The sequence below is a fragment of the Phalacrocorax carbo genome, chromosome 3, assembly GCF_963921805.1.
Source record: "Phalacrocorax carbo chromosome 3, bPhaCar2.1, whole genome shotgun sequence".
In the NCBI taxonomy this organism is placed as follows: Eukaryota; Metazoa; Chordata; class Aves; order Suliformes; family Phalacrocoracidae; genus Phalacrocorax; species Phalacrocorax carbo.
Genome location: NC_087515.1, coordinates 9471478 through 9494783, shown reverse-complemented (window position 1 = coordinate 9494783; position 23306 = coordinate 9471478). Strand labels below are relative to the sequence as shown.

Below are 23306 nucleotides of genomic sequence, written 5' to 3'. Positions count from 1 at the left end.
GCAGCTTTGAATAATTCGCATGCATCCTACCACTGGATCCCAGGAAGAAGAGACCAACACCTCCCTCTCGGCATCCCCTCCTGAGGAAGCTGCAGAGGGCAATGAGGTCACCCCTCAGCCTCCTCCTCTCCAAACTAGGCAAGCCCAAATTCCTCAGCCACTCCTCACAGGACATTCCTTGCATCCCTTTCCCCAGCTTTGTCGCCCTCCTCTGGACACATCCAAGGACCTTTACATCCTTCTGAAATTGTGGGGCCCAGAACTGCACACAGTACTCCAGGTGAGGCTGCACCAACACTGAATACAGCGGATCATCACCTCTTTCGACCGGCTGGTGACGCTGTTTGATGCACCCCAGGATGCGGTTTGCCCCCTTGGCTGCTGGGGCACACGGCTGACGCATGCTGAGCCTGCTGTCGGCCAGCACCCCCAGACCCCTTTCTGCAGGGCTGCTCTCCAGCCACTCCTCTCCCAATTTATACTTGTTTCTAGCATTACTCTGTAGCAGCGTACAGAGCTTAACCTTGGTCCATGCTACGGAGTGCCCTAGGGTCTTGCTGCCCTGACCATACAGACATACAGACCACGATTTACAAATCACGATCAGTGCAGGCTTTCCTTTGCATGAAACCTGCAGAAAGGGGTAAGCCTGGGGCACTTTCTGGTCTCCTCTAGATGTGAAGTTGCCGTGTGGGCAAGGAATATACCTAGACCTGGAAAACGAGCTTTTTGGAAGTAGATTGTTGTCTATCTTTTCCGTACTAAAGGGAATGGATTCCCTCATCTGGAAATCAGGAAGATCGAGAGAGGGGGGCAGGAAATGAGGCTTCATTAACTCTGTTGCTAACAGAACTATTTTTCTCCTGCCCTTACTTGCCTGTTACATAAGCTTATTTTTCCCTCCAGTGGTACTTTGTCTACAGCTGCCACCTGTGATTAAATCAAACTGTGCCCAGTAAAGAACAGCCTTGGAGACCTCTAATGGAAACTCAGGTGTCTTTGGATGAAGCATGGGTGGCTCAGTAAGTGGCAGACCTTCCACCTGCTTATTAATCAATGAACACATAGTCTGAATTAAGAGAATAATGTTCTCATATCCAGGTAACAGGGTTTTTTTAAAGGTGAAGCATTAGCCTGAGCAGATTCCAAGTGGAATAATGGTGCTGTGACTAGTTACACCTTACTTAGTGATTTTCTTTTCAGAGGAAAAGCATATAAGTGGTGGCAAGAAAAGAGGTTGTAAAATAATGTACTTCTATCTTGCACCTAATGAGTTTATTTTCAATAATCGTAAAGGCTATTTTCAGATGTTTCTGGTAATACATTTCATCTCTCCCTATAGGGCTACAAAGAGGCCTTTGAGCTACAGACCTGGGAGTCCGCAAGTTACCATTTAACTTGCCGTGCTTAGCAGTTTGCTGCTTTTGCACAGGCTCCACAAATTCACAGATTTTCCACTTAGGGAGTAGTCTTACCCATTTATAAACAGATACTAATGACAGGATGTAGGTTTGGCAAAAGATTTGTATTACCTGGATTCATAAGTGGTTCCATGAGAAATATGCTGATGCATAAGAATGATAATAGCTAACAGAGTTAATTGCTGTCAGTTATTGAAAGTCTTTGTGAAGCTCGGCTTTATTAGCTGTATTTATCTGACAGTGTATACTGAGCGTGTTCCTCCTTCCTTACTAATCTGTAGCTTACAAAAACTCAGGTAGTCTAAACAGGGATCATATATTATGTCAAAGTTAAAGCAGATGACCAACTGTAACAGAGTGAGACCAGCCATGGAAGCTCCAAATCAATACTGCAGATCACCACAATTATTCAGTAACCAGTCGACCTTCCAGAGTGCTCAGGTGTATGTAACACACCCTTTTAGTTCTTGTTATTAACTAGCAGCTGGTTCACCAGCCACATTGTTCTCCTTCAGAGAACAATTTCCAGAAAAGCAGAAAAGCAAATGGCTGAGGCAGTCACTGCTTCAGCCATCTCAGTCGAGTGTATTGCTATGTTTGTCAGCAGCCTCAGATCCTCACACAAGCCCACTACAGTGCCTTGTCTAAATAGCTTGTGCTCTGTTATGGATGTACTGAAAACAGGGAAAAATCCAGTTTTCCTTGGTCTTCACAATACAGAAGAGGCATAAAGGAGTTATAGTTCAGATTGCTTTTTGCCTTTATAGAAAACTTCTCTTGTACACATTGTCAGTATGCAGATATATGAGCCACAGACATAACGCCCAGGCACGGCCTGTCTCTCTGAAACTTGAAATGTTTCTCTAGTCACCTAGCACTGACTGCATTTGAGTATCCATAAGAATCTGTCTTCTTATGTCTAGGAAAGTCTTCCTATGTTTAAGAGTATGGACATAACATTTGTATAATGCACTAATGCTGTGAAAGCTTCCCTGACAGTCGTTTTACTCATCAAAGGTTCGTCGGTGCTCAGGTAGGGATGTACAGGAGAATTAAGCCAAGGAGGGCTGTTATTTGTAGAACAATCCCAAATCCAAGCAAAGCACCACTGAAGTTTGTGAGACTGTTGTCAAAGCAAGACCAAGTAGCTCAGGGCCTAGTGGCAATTTCTGCTTCTTTTTTCAAAGCTCATCACATCTGTATCATCAAAAAGCCTTTTCTTCAGTTCATATGCAAAGATCCAGGTATGTGTATTTGCGGCAATGGTTTGCAACTACAGCAACTGTATGACGACAAGTGGGTATGTGCATGCAGGAGTATTACCTGTAACATAGAATCCTGAAGGTTCAGTATGTTTCTAGAGGTACTAGAATGCTAACCCCTGTGTCTGCATGTAAGGTCCTAGCAATTTTCCTGTTGGGGGGTTGTGTAAATGTTTTAATTTTTAGAAGGAATTTCCGTTTACAAAAAACACATAGAAGTAATTATTTTTAATATTTTGCATAACTATCTGTAGAAGCTTAGTATGAACCTGGTTCATGATTTACTCTACAACAAGAAGCCTGAAAGAAAACATGGAAAAGAGGTGCATTTTTTAAATCAGCTGAATCAGTTTACAGTGATTAATCTACCCATGCATTACCTATTTGATCTTCAAGAAAATATTGAAAAGGTCAGACAGTACATCCGATTATCACAGCCAATAGATAATGAGTTAGGTGCCTGTTGTTCTGCTCTCTTTACTAAAAATAATGTGAAGTGATACATAATGAGAAGCAGAATGGGATCCTGTCAGTCACCAACATGTAACTGTGAGCTGCTGCACGTCAGTACCAAAGTGAGACCACCAGGAAAAGAGGTCATACTGTGCTGGGTCATGGACGCAAAACTGAATAAGCATCATGGAAGACCATGGATAGTGTTTGAATCTTGCATTTACCTCTACTTGGTTGATTCACTGGGAAAAAAACCCCAGTAGTCCGCCCCATCTTTTTCTACCTTTCTTTCATGCCTCTGTGCCTTCTTATTAGAAATTGCCATATTTCCTCCATTCTTCATGTTGAGATTCTTCACCTCCTTCCTGTATTCCAAAGGGCACCCCCATCCTGACCCTGCCAATCTGTCCTTTTGTCTTTATTTTTCAACTCAGAGGTCTTTCAGGCTGCCATCTCCAGTTGTTTCAGTCTTTTTCTCTGCCAGGCATATACCTTGGAGTGATTCTGAGGTGAGTGTATTTTCTCAGCCAGGAAGAGATAATGTAGGGCTTCAAATGCATAGATGAGTGTGCACACAAACAGATGTATCCTATCACCTTTCCTAGAATGAAGTCTCAGAAAAATTCCCAGACTTCCCCAGAAGACCCCAAAAACCAAAACTGGAATTAGGGCACTGATTTTTGCCATTAAACTACAAAACTCTCTGCATTACCAGTTTTGCTGCCTTTACTGGTTATATTAACTATTCTGAGCTTACCTTTGGTGCGGCTGTGCTGCTTGTGGCAAGTTTTTGATCTCTAGAAACATGTCAGTATAGAGAACAAAAGCATACTAAGCTTCTAGTATACAATGCATATTTTTTTCCCTTTTTGTGATCCTTTGTTGTGCAATGATACAGGTGCAGATGAATCTTCTGTGCCATGTAGCTGCATGGCTCAGCCTGGCTTCTAGAGGCCTCTGGGACAGAGGGAGCCCCAGCTGAAGCCAAATGCAATGGTCAGTTCACTTTCACTTTCTTCAAAAGAAACAGGAACAACTCTCTCTCTTTTTCTTTATAGGTAAATCTTCAAACTAGTCCTGCAGCGATTACTACCAGCTTAAAATATTATGGATTTTTTTTTTTAACCTCAAAATACTGCAATTTTACCTATGATCAACAGAGAACTTGGGGCCTGTTACAGTTATTTTGTTCCTTATACACGTGGACCCCACACTTGTGCTGAAGACAAAGAGGTAAGTACTCTAACATATTCCTCCCTAGCTGTAGGTGCTTCTGTGCTTCTCTGAACACCATCCCTTTGAGTTAAAATCCTTTGGAGAGGTGTGTGTTTTGCTATGATGTAGTCCATAATAGCAGTTCTAGCCTGTATTACTGTGACTTACCATTTTCCTCTGCATCCCCTGTATTTTTTCCAGAAAACTCTTTAAACCAGTCTGGGGTCATGAAGTTCCTCTAGACTCTCCAAGTCTGCCCAGAGCCTGAACTGTGCCGAGGTGACTTTCTTCCAGTTTGGGAATTACACAGAGCTCTCTCTCCGTCTAACTTTAAGGCATGATCTAGTAGGCTTACCAGGTTGATTCAATCATTAACAAGAAATTGCGAAAAGACAAGCAAACCATGGCAGATGACAAAAAGCAGTTTGGCAGGGGGTGGGAAAGGAACAACTGTGTCATTGTATTTAAGGTGAGACCCTGAGGCAAAGAAAACCTGAGTCCTTCTGAGGCAGGTGAGCTGCACCTGGGAGTTGTTGCTGTTGATTTATTTAACTTGGTGCTGGGCAGCACTGCACCTGAGGTAAGATATTCCTCGACTTGCATGCTCTGTATGTGCAGTGTATTTTTCTGAGAAAAGGGGATTTTGAATAATACTTGAAAATATTCCTTTCCCCCATATTTCTGGTAATGCAGTGAACAAGCAGGTGAAGGCCGGTGACTCAGGGAAATCTAGGGAAGCATGAACTATACATGGACTTGGATAAAAGCTTGTTTTAAGCCAGTAGCTCAAGTAAAAGGACCTTTAACCGAAAGGTTAGAAAGAAACTAAAAAAGCTGTTAACCATGCTCTTCAGGAAAACTGTAGATTAGATTCTCAGGGATCTGATTCTAGCTTACAGACTTCTATTGGACTTTCAGCCCAGAAAGAAGAGAGGAAGATAGGTGCTTGCTTTTCACATACAGGCTCCTCAGTGTGGACCAGCTCAGTAGGCAGTGGAGGTTTTCTATAAAAAGCCAGCAGGATTTGCTCATAGTGGGAAGAGAATATTTACTGCATTATTTGGATGAAATTGCCTCCTCCTCACCTGGCGTGCTGTGTGCAGTTCTGGTCCCCACTATACAAAAAGGATGTGGACAGGCTGGAAGGGGTCCAGAGAAGGGCCACCAAGATGATCAAAGCACTGGGAAGCTGCCATACCAGGATAGGCTGGGAGAGCTGGGTTTGTTCAGCCTTGAGAAAAGGAGGCTCAGAGGGGATCTCATCCCCATGTACCAGTACTTAAGGGGTTGCTACAAAGAAGATGGAGACTCCCTTTTTACAGAGTCCCATGGAGAGGGCAAGGGGGAACGGACACAAGTTGCGCTTGGGGAGATTCCGATGGGACATGAGAGGGAAATTTTTCACAGTGGAAACAGTCAACCATTGGAATGATCTCCCCTGGGAAGTGGTTGACTCAGCCACGTTGGACGCTTTCAAGAGTTGCCTGGACAGGGTGCTGGGCCATCTTGTCTAGACTGTGCACTTCCCAGAAAGGTTGGACTAGATGATCCCTGAGGTCCCTTCCAACCTGGGATTCTGGGATTCTGTGATCTCTGGAAAGATCAGAGTCTTGAGTGTAACTGTGTTGGAGGGGTGTAAAATGAGTGAGTAAAGTCAGTGAAGAGTGGAATAAAAAATTACTTTTCACTTCCGTGAATAAAAATCCCCTGGATACAGGCCAGATGAGGAGCCTGTAAAAGGATGCATTTGCCAATGAGGCAGGCTGCCCTGTTGTCTGTCTTGCCCCTATCTTTATGTCACCTGCAAAATGCAGAGGATAACAGGAACAGACAAAGGAGAGTAAGAAAGATGATCTGCAAGAGTCTGTCCACAACATCTGACCTGAAAGAATGTATGAGAGCAGCCAGTAATACTAAGAGGGCAGGGTGCAGTATGGAAGCACCTTCCCATCAGCCACCCAAGCGCTGAGTAGAGCGGGATAATGACTTCTTTATCTCTGCTGGCGATGCCCTTTTTGATGCAACCCAGCATCCTGTTGGCCTTCTTGGCCGCAGCAGCCACTGTTCGCTCATGTCGAGCTTTCTGTCCACCAGGACCCCCAGGCCCCTTTCCACAGAGCTGCTCTCCAGCCAGGTGGATCCCAGTCTGTGCTGCACTCCCGGATTATGTTTTCCCAGGTGCCTTCAAACCAGAAAACACTGTCAGCATCTTGCTGAATTCCAGCTTTCCAAAAAATGGCAGTTAGTGAGGGCTTAAAAATGACCTTAGATCCCTTGAAGAGAATGGACGCTTGAAAACTAAAGAGAATAGAGTCACTCCTTAATGCACTCACTGGTACCTATCTATAATGCTATCAAATTAACTCAGCCTGGAGCATAGCTAGAGATGGAGCTCAGTAGCACTTAATTTTTATCAGTCTGCTTATTTTAGGCAAGGCCAGTGCTAGTCTGAGCTGAAATAGCCTCTAGTTCCTGTAACCATGTGGATAACAGAAAGATATTTCACACAGGTCAATGAGATATAGAAGTTCTATCAAATTTTGTTATTCTCCTCTTACATTTCAGAGGTGAAAAAAGGGGAGGCTTTGGTGGGAAAAAAAATATTTCAAATATTTTGCTGGTGATTCTCTGGGATCAGATAGGATGATGACGTAGTGTTTGTGCTTTCTGGGGAAACGAAGGAGGCCCAGTAACCTACCATTTCACTTGCCCCATTATTCTGGGAGAATCCTCTCTTTTGAAAACACTGCATCAGTTACATCTAGCCACATTAAGAGACCTGTTCATTTTCGTTTCTCATATAAGTACTCTTCTTTGTGCTACGTGGAATAAAATTAAAATAGGTTAATCAGTAACTAACTATTCAAGCAGCAGCTGAACAGTCTCTCATGTGTTCCCAGCTGTAAGTAATCTAAAATCTGTCTTTTGCTTTCATGTAGGTACTGATCTATTCCGTATTGCTGAGTGTTCCAGCAGCAAATGAAGAATATGTATCTGTTCCTCCTTTCCATTTTATATTTGCTTTTGAAAGCCACTGGCACCAAAGAGGTTATATTTGGTCATAATCATTTCACAGAATATCAAGTGGGCAACATGAACCTGATTCTTTCTGTCCCACATGGTGGGTCAATGGAACCCAAAGACATCCCTGATCGAGAGGCTGGCTGTTGGGATGCAAAGACATCCTCTTGTATTTTCTCTCATCAGTGTCCTCTGGGAAGCAATCAAAATTCTAAGAAATGCAAAGTGTCTACGAACCAAGACAGGTATACTATAGAGGTGGCTCAAGCTCTTGCTGAAGAAATCAGCAGAAGTACCGATGGCTTCATCCCACATATCATTATAAATCACCTACAGAGGTTCAAGATGGATGCTAACAGGGAAAAGGAAGAAGCCTCCTTTGGAATTCCCCAAGCAGAACAGGCCTGGGAGGAGTATATGGGATTTCTGACCACTGCAAAATCACAGATGACAGGGGGCCTGATTCTGGATATCCATGGACAAGCACATCCTGAACAGTGGATAGAACTAGGTTACACCCTTTCAAAAACTTCCCTTAACTCAGGTGTCTTTTCTGCATCAAGTTCCTCAGTTAGCCATCTGGCCAGTCAGCTAGTCAATGTGTCTTCTGAGACTCTGGTTGCAGGGAACAGAAGTTTAGGTAAATATATTGAAGAACAAAATAACAGTTATGTTTCTGTGCCTTCTCCATCCAATCCTAGCCCAAATAATGGGAGCTATTACAGTGGTGGATACATAACAAAGACTTTTGGTTCCCGTAGTTCTGGCACTGTTGATGCCATTCAGCTTGAACTACCCCAGTGGGTGAGGGCAGCTGATGAACGTCCCAGATTTTGTAAAGCGCTGGCAAGGGCTGTAATGAAATTCTGGCAAACTAACTACTGCAGCCAGTACAACAACAAATTTCTGCCATGCCGTAAGAGGCTGTCTTGTTAAGATAACTTTCCTTAATACATTAATGACTTGCAACAACAGAACAACTGATACACCTGGAACATTTAAGCCTGCAAAGTAATTGTGGATGATGGTGGAAAGAAACTAACCTGCAAAAGAATACAGAGACATCAACATAGAGAAAATCCACAGCTAATACCAATAAGTCTGTTAACACACAGCTTGGTACTAGATCCAGCATTGAAAAGACCGCTTGAATCTGAGTGGGTATATTTGGAAGTATCACTTGCCTGATATGCTTTTCTGTGCTTAATTTCTTTCCAGTAGCATCGTCTGATGTCTAGCACACAATAAACAACTATTCTTCTAATGAATCCTGTGCAGTGCCTTAATAGATTATATTTGCAAAGAAATGAAGTGTCTCTGCTTTTCTTGTGGAACTTAAGAAAGATAATTGAATGATGTAACTGTAAAATATTTGGGTCTGGGACCAGTTTCCATTTGGTGTTTATAAAGTCTCAGGAGCTGGAACTCTTCAAGTAAACAGTAACGCTGAGCAGTGACACACAGTCTGAACTACTTCAGGTTTTGTTAATTTAATGAATTATGGAAAAAAAAAAGTCTGAGAGCATTATGGCACTGTAATTTTGTCACAGTTTAAATAGCACACCAGTAAGGTAGTAATTGGATGGAAGGCTGCTAAAGATAACACATACATATCATCCTTTTTTTGACAGTTTTCCTTACAGCATGGTTCCATCCTGAGAGTTGGTCCATTGATTTCATTCAGCATAGTACTAAATGCTTGATTGTTTCTGGGAATAGTATTACATTATGGGTGGGCTCTTCTGCACAGTGGAGAATATAGTGGCATGAATAGACATGAGTATAAATCAGCTCTTGGAAAACACGGGCAATTAATAAGGAAAGCCAAAGGGAGCAGGCAGCAAGGCTGAAAAGAGTAAAATTAAAAAATTAAGAACCTATGAAATCCTAGCAGTGCTAAAGGTTTGGTAAAAAGAAAAGAATGAGTAAATAATCAGTTCTGAGGAAGTAAATAGTCAGTTAATAAACTGAAGAGAAGTGGGATACCTGCATCTTGCAACCACAGTAAAAAATTTTAGATCTAACTATACATGGGGACAATACCAAAGATAAAATCTTACACAATTATTAAACATATTACATAAGAGCATCAAAAGAAATGCGTAATGAGCTCTCTGAATCTGAACTGTTAATTTTTAATAATCTTTGAAGACTAGGCAATTTTCAAATAACTGGAAGACAACCGATGCAGCTTTCTTGCAAAGGCAAATAGTAAATGGCAGATTACACTTTATCTGGTGCCACTCAGTTTGTCAGACAAGCTTGATTTTAGTTTTAATTACAAGGCTGGTTAATGTGGTTGGTTGACCCTGGCAGATACTAAGTACCCACCCAGTTGCTTGCTTACTTCTCCCAATGAGATGGGGGAGAGATTTAGAAGAGCAAAAGCGAGAAAACTCATGGGTCAAGATAAAGACAGTTTAATAGGTGAAGCAAAGCTGCATGTGCAAGCAGAGCAAAACAAGGAATTCGTCCACTATTTCCCATCAGCAGGCAGATGTTTAGCCAATTCCTGGGAAGCAGGGCCTCAGCATGCATAATGGTTACTTGGGAAGACAAACACCATAGGCTTGAACATCTTGCTTTCCTCCCCCATTCCATGAGCTCTTATTGCTAAGCAGGGCATTATATGGTATGGAATATCTCTGGTCAGTTCAGGTCAGCTGTCCTGGCTGTGTCCCCTCCCAGCTTCTTGCGCACCCCCAGGCTACTTGGCGAGGTTGGGAAAAAACCACCTTGATGCTGCACAGGCATTGCTCAGCAGTAGCCAAAACACTGGTGTGTTACCAACACTGTTTTAGTCAGAAATCCAGAACACAGCACCATACAGGCTGCTATGAAGAAAATTAGGTTTATCCAACCAGACCCAGTACAGGGTCTGGCTCATAATATATTTAAATATACTCCCAAAAGGTATTTTGCGGGGTGGGGGGCGGAAATAAAAGAAAAAAGCAAAAAGCAAAAGCAGCATTACCCCAAAATCCATCATAGCCCTATAACAAGTTGACAGGGAAATAATTGCAAGTCATTGTATATTCAGCTCATCAAACACCGTTCACAGAATCCCAGAATCCCAGGTTGGAAGGGACCTCAGGGATCATCTAGTCCAACCTTTCTGGGAAGTGCACAGTCTAGACAAGATGGCCCAGCACCCTGTCCAGGCAACTCTTGAAAGCGTCCAACGTGGCTGAGTCAACCACTTCCCAGGGGAGATCATTCCAATGGTTGACTGTTTCCACTGTGAAAAATTTCCCTCTCATGTCCCATCGGAATCTCCCCAAGCGCAACTTGTGTCCGTTCCCCCTTGCCCTCTCCATGGGACTCTGTAAAAAGGGAGTCTCCATCTTCTTTGTAGGAACCCCTTAAGTACTGGTACATGGGGATGAGATCCCCTCTGAGCCTCCTTTTCTCAAGGCTGAACAAACCCAGCTCTCCCAGCCTATCCTCGTATGGCAGCTTCCCAGTGCTTTGATCATCTTGGTGGCCCTTCTCTGGACCCCTTCCAGCCTGTCCACATCCTTTTTGTATAGTGGGGACCAGAACTGCACACAGTACTCCAGGTGTGGCCTGACAAGCACTGAGTAGTTCATTGCCACTAATATGGAAAACCCACTATTTTCCCCAAAATAGTAGGTAATAATGGTATTAGTTACATGGATTGTCCTAAATACTCACTAAGGTGACACACTCGACAAAGATTTGTAACTTTAGCCAGACAAAGCGTGATAGAATATGTATTCTGTGACCTGTGGCATGTCCTGACACTGTCCTGGAATGTTGAAATGTCAGGAAGGATTCACGGAATCATGACAGATAATTAACTGAATATGAGCTCAGCGTGGACTCCTCTGGCTTAGAGGATGAACATGCTCTTTGAAAGCATAAGCAAAGAACTAACACGCAGAAACAGCAAAACATATTAACTCATTGTTGCGTATCTGATGCTCGTAAGATTGAGAGTATAAAATGGAGTTCTGAGGCAGACACTTAAAAAAGAAGAGAGAAAAGGGCTACAGAAATCTGCCTTGTAATGAGAGACTCGAAAAGCTCAAATTATAGTTAACTTTGCTATCGAGAGTAATTGGGAGGCTGATAGAACCTGGGTACAGAAGAACACCATTTGTGTTTTGCTTATGCCTTCAGAACAGTTCACAGAGCATAAGGTGTAATTTCTCTGTATCACACTCCCCTGAGTTTCTGTTCCATAGGGCCTTTTTGGGAGAACAGAACCGGAGGCCCTGGGGGGTATCTGCAGGGATATTGGACCAGACCTATGCAGGACCTATTGGAGCTGACAGGGCTTGTTAGTTCAAACCAAATGCCATGTTAGTGTAACACACTGCTTCCAGACCTGAGCTGGCTCCTGGAGCTGCAGTGCGCTGCCCCTCAGCTAAAATGCCCAGCCTGCTCCTTAGTCTCACCTCGGACGAGTTGAGTGAATCATGGAAAGCAGACACTGACTTCTTTGATTGAGAAGAATCACCTCTGGAAAGGATTTTTGATGGCTGATGAAGCTTAATCTGGCAGAAAAAAAGGCAGCGTAATCTCCAATATACGAAAGTCCCAACTGGACAAATTTGAAGCAGAGAGGAAACCTGTGGTTTTGACATGGAGAATAACTGGCAGCAAATGTACATTAAGAACCCTAGGATGCTCCCTTTAATTGGAAATGAAAATAGGAACACAGACAGGCATTCGGCCACAGAAGGTATTCATGGCAGGTTCTCTGCCTTGTGCCACCCAGAAGGTTAGACTGGCTGAACAGCCAATCTCCTTTGGCACTAAAATTCATACATCTTTCTGTCAAGAGTGTGAAACCAATTATATCCATTCCTGATTCTTGAAATTCCTGCAGCATCTTCCCTAAGGAAGCAGATGTCTAATGTGAGATCTCAGGCAAAGGCATTTTACGTAATATATACTACACTGGTCCTAGTTAAGATCTTTGTCTCAGGGCCATAATTAATTCTTAGATGCTGAATGGGCTATCCACTGATTGCAACAGGAATGATTTTTACATAAATCCAACTTCCCTTCTCTTTTTGACATGTGCTTTCCCAAGCAGAAGGGCAGCTCATTATGCAGCACAGGATGAAAGATGCTATTCAATATCATGCTGTTGTTACCTGTGGTAGTTAAAGATCTGGATTGCCTATTTAGATGAAAATAGAGCATAAAGCATGAGGAAAGCAAAGCTTTCTGACATTACTGTGCCACGGAAGAAGGTGCAAACCTAGGTATTGGTTTCTTAAATGCTGGTGAGGAGATCAGTTTCCAACATTTTCCAGTTCTTTTCCAGTGCTATCCGAAGGTTCAGTTTTAGATTAAGGGTTCAGGGTCCTATCATAAAAATAGAGAAGATGTTAAGTAGGTTTTAGCATGTCCTAGAGAGGAATAGTTTAAGACTTTCAATTAACACAAAATCCACCCGAATGACCTTGTTACTAGCCTCTCATTACGTAAACAGCCACTGGAACTGCTGAAAAGGAGTATGATTTCTGATCACCCTAAAATATGCTGAGTAACTTTTACAAATTTTGGTCTTGTTTACAATAATTCAGTGTAAGGAGTTGATATTGAATCACAATAATGATAAAATAATGCTGTTATACTTTCACCTTCATTACACCCTGAATCATACATTGACCTTCCTTTAAACATACCTACCATGCCCTAGGCTTAGTTTGTACTATGCAATAAAAATTATGAAAATAATTAGGGTCAGTTGAGTTGTCCTATAATGATTTTAACTATTTTAAATCTGCATAGCTAAGATTTAAACTGGTGCAACAAGGAATCAGGATTTTGCCCATAAACCTGAGCTGACAGGCAGTAAATTGATCAGAAAAAATAATAAAAAAAAATAATTTAAAAAAATAATTTAATAAAATAATTTAAAAAATAATTAAAACCCCCCAGATTATTTAAAACAGATATTTAAAAAAAAACCAGATTTTCCCTACTGTGACACTTTAGTGCGTTTCTAAAACAAAAGTAGCATAAACCAGAAGAAATCTGAGCTGCTGAAAATTATTTTTTTGGGTAATATGGCCATTTCATTTGGTTAACGGTTCTGGTCAAGGCATCTTCTGAACAAGCAAAAATATTGGCACTAAAAGGTATTAGAATTATAATTCTGAAGTCTTGTCTGCACAGCATTAACAAAACAATTGCAAGGAGCTTTGCTTTGTTTTTGCTTTTTCTGTTTCTGTAATTATGGTTAATTAATATAAAGTTAGCTCAGCTGAAAATAGTGCCATTAAAGATGGCATGTTCTATGATGCTGTGACCTAGTTCCAGGTATTTTTAAATAGGGCTGCTTCTCATTATTTGAACCTAGTTCATAGTCTTCCTTTTGTCTCACCGCAAACATGGTGAGGCACGTGATTAACAGGAAATCTAAATGTTTCTGGAAGAAGACATTTGACTAGGATACTGAGGCATATGTATGCTACCCATGGAACATCCCATCAGCTCTGCCTATCCAAGGACACTAAATCTCCTTAAATGTGAGAGAAAGGTTAGAGCAGTACCTCTGGAATAACATTTCTTGGTCTTCAGAGAAGTCTGTATGGCTAGCAAAGAAGAAGTTTTGAAGATTTATGTCTCTGAATCTTTAAGCAGTTAATCATAGTAAGGTGCTTTTCCTTCTTAACCATCAAAAAAAGTGGAGTGAGATGGGTTTTTCTGTGAGTATCTTGTTATAATCATACACTGGCTTTATTAGAATCTTTTCTCTGCATGCATGACTGGAATAAAAGTAAAGATTTTATTTCTATATGTTCCACTTAATAATGAAATGTATTTTAAATAGAACAGAAAAAAAAAAAGAGAAAAAATATTGAAATAAGGAACCTGTTAATCACTTTCCTGAGATGGACGCTGTGTTTATTTGTCTTGATCCCGTTCTCCGCGGAAACCTGTCTCCATTTTCCATCCAGTGGAACTGGACGTCTCAGCTTTGTTCCACTGAAGATGTTTAAAAACTAAATAGCAAAATTTCAAGAACTGATTAATATATTTAGGTGAACAGACCACTTTGACAGTGTTTTGTAACAGCATAGACAAAAAATTATTTGTTGTGCATGTAGCTCACAGACAAAGTCTCATCTCATTTTATTTTAAATCCATTGCAGTGCCATTGGCTTCAGTGTAGTTGCTCCTAACTTGCCAAGGCACAAGACCCCTGTATTTTATTTTCTTCTTCCAGAAGAAAACAAAGCATAGTTTTCCAAAGTCAGAAGAATAGCATACGTGCCAACTATTTGAACATTGTGCTCCCAAGTTTTCTGTTTTCTGAGATACTCTGTAATGTGGCATGCATAAGCATTAAGTCATATGTATTTGAATGCAGAGTACCCTCTTCATCCCACCTAACTAGCCATCTAGACGTTAGGAAACTCATCCAAGCTAGTTCTGTAGGTATCCTCTGTAGAAAAGAGGTCAGCACCTCTGCTAGGGGTGATTCTTTCCATCCTATGACATGTGGGATAGAAAAGGCTGTGGACATTCTGGTCTTTCTCCACAGTAGGAAGCCTTGTTAGACAGCTTGCAATAAATCAAATCAATAGTACCCATAAACCAGTATTAACTTACAGTAGCCAAAGCTTTGTGCCAATAAGAATCAATAGTTTCTGGGCTGGCTAACAGAGTTGAGTCTGAGCAGACAGTTAACGACATGAGGTTGAACAGAAGTAAATGTCTGGAATACTCACTTTGCAGCATGCTCTCTTCATCTGGCTTCTCAAGCTTCCATCAGATGGAAAATGGAGTAGGACAGGTAGCAATGGAAACCATGTTAGAAAATTAAATCAAGAAGCAGACAGTTAACAACAGAACATCAGAGTACGTGATTATAATAATTTACTAGTGCAAATGACTTCTTCGCTATGAATGCCACCACAAAAGGCAGAAAACACTTGTGCTTACCTCATATATAGGAAGACACCCAATTACTGCACCAGCCTCTCTGTTCCCAGACTCAAAACTTTCCAAAGGTTTTCTATGGATCTGACCAAGAGAAGCCAAAGTCAGTGCATTACTAGCTCAAGACGAAAGGTAATGAAAACATTACTGCTGTTATTGAATTGCATGGTAATATTCATGTTATCTGAAGAATGTTATCATTACCATGTAGAGACATTATGGTTTATGCACAGGTTTTCTTTGTACCATGTAAAGGCTGCCTTGAACTTTTTTTTTATATCAGGAGAGGATCATTCTTCTACTATAGAAAATGCATAACCAGCAAAATTCCAGCTTCCCAAGGGAGACAGAATCAAGACAGGTAACAGCAGAATGCCTTTTATAATCTAAGTTAAAGTTAGTTTAAAACTCATACTTAGTTCTCTTGCATATTAACACCTTGGATAAGCTCAGTAAAGGAATAATTTTCAGGGTACTTATCACATTTGGTGGATGCATGCTGTCAGAGGACAGTGGCAGTCTAGCCAAGGGTTAATGGCATAACAACTCCCTCCCATATGACAGCTTCATCACAGGGTGTCAGTCTGTCTATCCTGTTGGGCTTTGCAAATCACAAACACTTCAGCAGCCAGTTGGGAAAGATGCAGATGAACAAGACATTTCTGCTGTTAACTGTTGAAAGCTTTTGGATTTGTGAAAATACCTCAGGTACCTTGACAGTTCATCCACACTCACATGAATCCCGACACTTGATATAGCCATGATTTCACCCTAGGAGGCCAATTTATGGTCCTCCAAAAAAGAATATAAATGCAGCTACAGCTTGAAATACTGCCAAGAACACTTGTTTCCATCAAATTTGAAAACAGGAGTTTATTTTGAAACGGTACGTTTTACAGAGATTTTCTGCTTACATTTTTTATGGTGTTACTAATACATTGCTGAGTGTGCTGCTGTAGTAATAGTTGAAGAGATATTACATCTTCAAAAATGTAACACATTCCTAAAGGAGTCGGTTCCAGTGTCTGTCCATTCTAAGCATTACTCATGTGCATTAATTACTAGGCATCACCCATTTCAGAAAGACAGGACAACTGAATTATGGTGAGCTAATCATACAGTCTAGGTGTTTGCACAGCCACTGACTAATACGCTGCTAGTCTGAAGTGCAAACTGAAGTCCACTGGTTTGTTTTGCTCTAAGGGAAACAATAAGAAATCGACCCTTTTTCTCATCAAAAGCTCAATCAGAAGGGGACTCCAGTGCTAACATGTATCAAGTATCTTCTGCTATGAGACCTCCAGTGAGTCCTCTTTTCAAATGACTAGGTAAAACCCAAAGGTCCCGTCCAACCCAAACTATTGTATGATTCTACGATTCTACGAACTGGCTGGCAAAGCAGGGCAATAAACAGCGGAGAAGCGTGTTCGACACAACTTGTCATCCTTTTACCCAAGGTACACAGAGAACATGGGGTAATGTTGTCTTTTACTGGCTACTGTTTGGACCTTAGCTGGCCATATTAGGATATCGGCTGTGGTACATAGGAGACTCACAGTACCAGAAATTTTAGGAGAGGATGTTAAGAGTTCATAACCCTCACTAGCTGTTGGCCACTAACCTTTGGGGAAGAGTGATCAGAAAGGTGTTAATGGAAGCTTTTTTGGCAAGTGGCCATAGGATTTGTATCTTTTTTCTTTTCTACTGCAGCTTGCAAGAGAAGTTTTATCTGTTCCCATGACTTTCAAGGGCTAGGCCAGGTGTAGATGGAGGAGCGCCACCATCATTCAATTAGAGTTGCAGGAAGTATTTGTAACGATATCTAAACTAACTCAGAACTCTCCTGGTTTCTGACTGCATGGGAATTCTGAAAGAACTATTGTGTATAAGCAGGGCTTCACTGTTGTTCTAGTATTTTCACACTTCCTTCAAGTAGAATTAAAACGTTTAGGATTTCAGTTGGAGCATGTGAAAATTCTAGGGTTTTTTAATGCTGTTAAACCAAACAAGTGAATCAGTGTGCTCTACCTTCTAATTTGGAAGTGTGAAACAACAAGAATGAAAACCTGAGAGGTTTCTTCGATCCCTCTGTTTATGCATTTTAGTTCTAGCTTTTCCATTGAATGGGAAGGATATGTAGGATTATTTATGGCTAATTCCGAAATAAGAAATAGAATTCCATTTCCTATATGTTGCACAGAACAGAAACAAATTTGTCATATACATTAGCTACCTTTGGAGAAGCCAAAGCTTCGAAAAACTTCAAGTCTTGAATTATGTCCACATGTTTAGGCTTTTTTAAAACTGAAGGTGGTCTGGTCAGTGACTTCCACCTGTACAAAAAAGACAGAAGAAATCTGATGCTTCTATCAAAATGACAGTTTTGAATGCAACATTCTTAGCTGGCTCCAAAATAAAATTAATTTGAAGTATAAATTATTCCGTGTATCTGAAATATAATTTATATTTGGACCTTCATAGGTGTCATGAAGTGCTTCACTAACACTTTGTCAATCCAGACACTGGCTTGTCATCTTTAGAAGGCTGGAAATATTAATGTAAAAACCACTAGTTACCACAACAGGGTGCTAACTTGCTGTCTGATAATGGCTTATCAGCATTTTTGTCAGTTCTGGCTACAGGTCTTATAAGCCACTTTCATAACAAAGAAGGTGTCCTCTGCTCATATATCTGGTTTCCAAGGTTAATCGTAGGAAGAAATGACCTAGTGCAGAGTGTCCGTTAGTGTAGATTAACAGAGTTTCATTTATACTCAGAAAAAAAATTAAGTCAGATCACACAAGCTGAGCAATTATAAACTACAGAGAGAAACAGACTATTCTTCTACATGGGTGTCTCTACCTGCTGATATTTTTCAACAGATCGCCTGAACCACTTGTTGGGTTTGTACCTTTTCAGGTACATGCACATTTGGAGGATATCTGTTAATATAATTTATAACTTGATTTGTTAGTTGAAATTCTAAAATATTTTCTTAGTGACATATATTTCGAGTTCTAAAATATGACTTAGTGACTTATATATCCAATAAGCATATTGTAGTAGCATCATGACTGTATCCGGTAAAGAACAAAACCTAGCATCCATAAGTAACACAGCCTTTTGGCTGGCAGTTGGCTAGCTATCCATTACATTATTTGGTACAACTAATCCAGAGGAATCAAGTTACTCTTCAGGTGACAGCATACAGCGTATATAGAATGATAAGACTGAAACTTTCTATTGCACAGTGTGCAATCATACAGCCATCTTTTAAGCAGGCTTCTCATTTGTTTCCAGTCTGTTTAATTAATGTGTTTTAAATACATAATAGCCATTCTCCTTTACTGAAGTATTTGAAAGGTCCTCAAAAAGTAGTCACTGTTTGACACAGGCATGTCATTTATGGAAAGTTTCTTTAAAGTTAGCTGGCTTAATTTTAGTTTCTTTGATTCCAGAGGTTTCAGACTAGCTTCTGAGTATTCAAAAGGACTACAGGGGTTAGTCCTTCAAACACAGCCAAGCACTGCTCTGTGTTGATGAGTTACTGTTCTGACTTCAGTGGGACTACTCACATTAGTAAGAACTCTGTGGAATAATAAGTATTAGCAGGACACTGACCTAGATGGGGCAACAGTAAAGCACCTTAAGAGATTTCCCACTGTCCCAAAGTGCTTTGGTTAAAAGGCAGCCTAAGAATGCACATGGTATATGAAACCTTACCACTAAAGCATGCATGACTTTTTGAGCCCTGAAGTAATTTCTCCCGGATTTGGGCTGCTTTGTCCAAATGCACTAAAGGCGATGTGCGTGTTGTCTGTTGTCAGTATTTATGTTCATTTGGTTAACCCACCAATTTATGAACCAGGGAGCTCCAGGACTAGAAATATGACTTAAGCTAGAGAGCCAAAGCTCTCTGGCTTGACTTGTAACTAACGCATATCCTTTGAGGACTCTGTCTCAAAGGAGAGAGGTCCAACACCGCTGTTGAACCCACAACATTTATGCCAGTGTCAGAACGTTGTGATCAGAGGTATGCAAATGTATCCATAACATCCCAGCAAATTTCAGAAGAAAAATTTTTAAGCTGAAGGATTAAGTTGGGTTTATTCTTACAGAAAGATTTGGGTTGGGGTTGCAACTATTCACATTAAGCTTTTTCAATAGATTTTTGGGGATCATAGAATCATAGAGTGGTTTGTGTTGGAAGGGGCCTTTAGAGGTCATCTAGTCGAACCCCCTGCAGTGAGCAGGGACATCTTTAACTAGATCAGGTTGCTCAGAACCTGATCCAGATCCCAGAAGTATATCAGCTTGTGGACTGGAAAGGAAACAGGCTGCTAGCCTGAACAGTGTGTGTAACATACAGACTCTAATTAGGCTAAAATCTGAGACAATTATCTACTCCTCACTATTACTGAATCCAGATCCTGAGCATCACCTAATCCTGACTGTCACCTACTCATAACAATTAAAAGATTTATCCATGCTGTGTAAAAACATTTTTAAAAGGGCTTTTTATAAATAATTCATATAGGAAATACTAATATTCTTTCTGACATTCAGGTGAAAGGTGCTTTTAAAAAATATTTTCAGAACTGTTCCCCCAATCATGCATATATGTAAATGTAAATGTATGAGATCTTACTTGTCCCTGTCCAGTGTTAGAGGATATTCAAACTTCTTCTTTTCCATATGCTTGTTTTCCTCTTTAATTATAGTAGGAAAGTTATGAACATCACAAGGCAAAATCAACCGACTGGTATCTGATAATTCAAACTTCCTAGGTTGTCCGAAGTAACCAAGATAGTATCCGTTCACGGCATGCCAGAGCCTACAGAAATAGTAGAAGCAGTGCCAAAGGACAGAAAGGAAAAATGGATACTTTTAGAAGTGGAACAAAAGTGACAAAATATCTGTCTACATTATCAAGTTCTGCAGCACTATTCTAGAGTTCAGTATTATAACCATAAAAAAAAAAAATCAATGAGATTGAAGTTGACTGTTTATAATGTAAGTAACTTGACTGTAAAAAAATCTCAGAAGTATGCTGCAAAAATTGGAAAACAGTTCATCTTTATAATTATGAAACTGAAGAGTAAAGGCATCAATATGCCGGATTGCTCCTACAGTAAGGTGCTGCCACCATACCGGGATCTACACAAAATTTCCTCATTGATTCCCCGCAAAACCCAAAAGAAACCCCTTCAAATGTACTTGTTAGCCAAGAAGGAATTACAATTGTCTATAAAGCATCCTCAGACTGCAATGGTTTAATTGCATAAGCGTCGGTTAGATGCAACGCTTAGGAACCATGTCAATTTAACAAGTATTGAAAGCTAAAACACGATTAGAACGGAAGGCTGTTTCTAAGATGGTGGGGCCATTACCTATGCATTCAAGGCCACCTTACTGAAAGAATAGGACAGTCCGCAAAAGCTCTGAGTTCCTGAGAAAACTGGAAGTGTTACATTAAAAAATTAGTTCTTTCAGTTGCAGAACAGAAAATCTACCCAATGTTGTATTTTATTTAAGTTCTAGCCTATATACAACTCCAGCAAGAAGAGGAACTTTGGAGACAGTTCAACTGATTTGCCATAGCAGTAAGAAGTATTAATCATTTCTGTACCTGACTGAACCATCAACGGATGCTGTCACTACCACATTTTTCTCCTCTTCATGAAATAAGTCAACCACTTCATTAGAGTGTGCCCTCCAGAAGAGCTCCTCCTTTATTTGCTGAGGGAGAAAACCAACATAACCACATTTCAGTCAGTTCTGCAGGCCACCATGTTTGCTAGCTTAGTGGATTTATCAGCATGGGTTTCTGAAAATTAAGAGGTGAAAAAGTAATCCCTCCATGAAACAGCCTGCAAATGGCATATGGTAGACACATCACTCAGGGGACATGGATAAAATCCCTCCTAATGTAGCCTCTTTGAACACAATGGAATAATGCTAACAGCATTTTCTTACATTTTTCTTATTTTTCACAGCACCAAGTTATTATTTCAAGCAAAAGACATGACCTTTATGTACAGGAAACATTTTTAGTCCCCATAGAGCTCTGAATCAATTTTTCTTTGTCTTATCTTGATATACTGTTCAAGGTAAGAAAATCTGACAGATTTTTTCTTACATTTTTACTACTTGGTGGATCTTCTAAGAATGAGGCAATGCTCCAGCGCATGATATGTCCGTCTGTTTAAGAAAGGAAAAAGAAAAACATCAATGAATTTCATTAGTGCTACACATTCACTAGTTGCTACCATATACTCTTGGTAAAGACTGGGCAGAATGAAGCAGAGATCGCAGGTCAGTGAAAATAATGGACCATTCATTAATGTGCAAAGAATACTCTTTGTATACTCTTTGTGAGCAGCGTGTCATTAACTGGATAGGTTTGAAATGGAAAGAATAGAAAGTTTTTTCTCTAAATGACATGACCTTAAAAAAAAAGAGTCAGTGGACAGTGAAGTGGATTGAAAACTGGCTCAACAACAGAACTCAGAGGGTTGTGATCAACGGGGCAGAGTCTGGATGGAGGCCTGTCATTAGTGGTGTTCCCCAGGGGTTTGTGCTGTGTCCAGTCCTGTTCAACATATTCATCAGTGACCTGGATGATGGGACAGAGTGTAACCTCAGCAAGTTCGCTGGTGATACCAAGCTGGGAGGGGTGGCTGATACACCAGAAGGCTGGGCTGCCATCCAGCGAGACCTGGACAGGCTGGAGAGCTGGGCCCAGGGGAACCTCATGAAATACAACAAGAGCAAGTGCAAGGTCCTGCCCCTGGGGAGTAACAACCCCATGCACCAGTACAGGCCGGGGGCTGAACTACTGGAAAGCGGCTCTGTTGAGAAGGACCTGGGAGTGCTGGTGGACAGCAAGGTGACCCTGAGCCAGCAATGTGCCCTTGTGGCCAAGAAGGCCAATGGTATCCTGGGATGCATTAAAAGGAGTGTGGCCAACAGATCAGAGAGGTTATCCTGCCCCTCTCCTCTGCCCTAGTGAGACCACATTTGGAGTGCTGTGTCCAGTTTTGGGCCCCCAGTTTAAGAAGGACAGGGAACTCCTTGAGCAAGTCCATCAGAGAGCTACGGAGATGATCAGGGGACTGGAGCATCTCCCTTATGAGGAAAGGCTGAGAGACTTGGGTTTGTTCAGCCTGGAGAAGAGAAGACTGAGGGGGGATTTCATCAATACCTATAAATACCTAAAGGGTGGGTGTCAGGACGATGGGACTAGGCTCTTTTCAGTGGTGCCCAATGATAGGACCAGGGGCGATGGGCACAAGTTGGAACATAGGAAGTTCCACCCGAATATGAGAAAAATCTTCTTTCCTGTGCGGGTGCCAGAGCAGTGGCACAGGCTGCCCAGGGAGGCTGTGGAGTCCCTTCCCTGGAGACATTCAAAACCCCACCTGGATGCGTTCCTGTGCCCCCTGCTCTGGGTGTGCCTGCTCAAGCAGGGGGGTTGGCCAAGATGATCTCAGAGGTCCCTTCCAACTCCTACCATTCTGTGATTCTGTGATTCTTACCAAGCCAGTGATCTATTGTACAAACTAGGTATGAGAGCTTCCTGGGGATTAAACTGTTTTTCAATCCTGAGAAAATGGACAAAGTTTGATAAATTGTGTATGTAATGAAGGCTTAATGTTTTACAACCTTTTAGTGCACTCGTGAATCTAGAATCAAAGAATAATTTTCCTTATGACCCACAACTGCTCAGATTCCTGCTTAGGCTTCCTCTTCCCTGAAGAAGTTGCCTCTTATCTCTTGTTTCTACTCCTAGACAGAGGAATCTTCTGTGTAATTCCAGCCTTCGTCCTGGTCACATCTGGTTTACAGGACTGTACATTTGCAACTAAGCAAGGAGGCTGACAGAGAAGTTGACCTTTTATTAGCAAGAAAAACTCTGTAATGAGAACAAGAAATTGATAGTAGCACTGCAGGTGAGAGAAGGGTGCGGAAAGGATGAAAAGCAAATACCCAGTGGCACAAACACAAA

At 41.2% G+C, this 23306-nt stretch overlaps 1 protein-coding gene and 1 long non-coding RNA gene across 2 annotated transcripts in view; one reads left to right on the top strand and one right to left on the bottom strand.

Moving 5' to 3' along the window:
- Positions 1 to 4115: 4115 nt before the first annotated feature.
- Positions 4116 to 8636, top strand: LOC135312442 (uncharacterized). The gene is made up of 4 exons (XR_010371962.1): positions 4116 to 4369; positions 4553 to 4630; positions 4821 to 4931; positions 7291 to 8636. It is a non-coding gene; the product is annotated as an uncharacterized LOC135312442 (long non-coding RNA).
- A 5624-nt stretch (positions 8637 to 14260) lies between these two features.
- The window catches only part of WDR64 (WD repeat domain 64), a 77501-nt gene continuing 68455 nt past the window's right edge, over positions 14261 to 23306 (bottom strand). Inside the window, exons 22-28 of the mRNA XM_064445464.1 lie at positions 21438 to 21499; positions 20928 to 21037; positions 19947 to 20132; positions 17532 to 17631; positions 15302 to 15382; positions 14969 to 15121; positions 14261 to 14341 (exon numbers count right to left, since the gene is read on the bottom strand). Coding sequence (XP_064301534.1) covers positions 14261 to 14341; positions 14969 to 15121; positions 15302 to 15382; positions 17532 to 17631; positions 19947 to 20132; positions 20928 to 21037; positions 21438 to 21499 — 773 coding nt within the window. The remainder of the gene's footprint in view (positions 14342 to 14968; positions 15122 to 15301; positions 15383 to 17531; positions 17632 to 19946; positions 20133 to 20927; positions 21038 to 21437; positions 21500 to 23306) is intronic.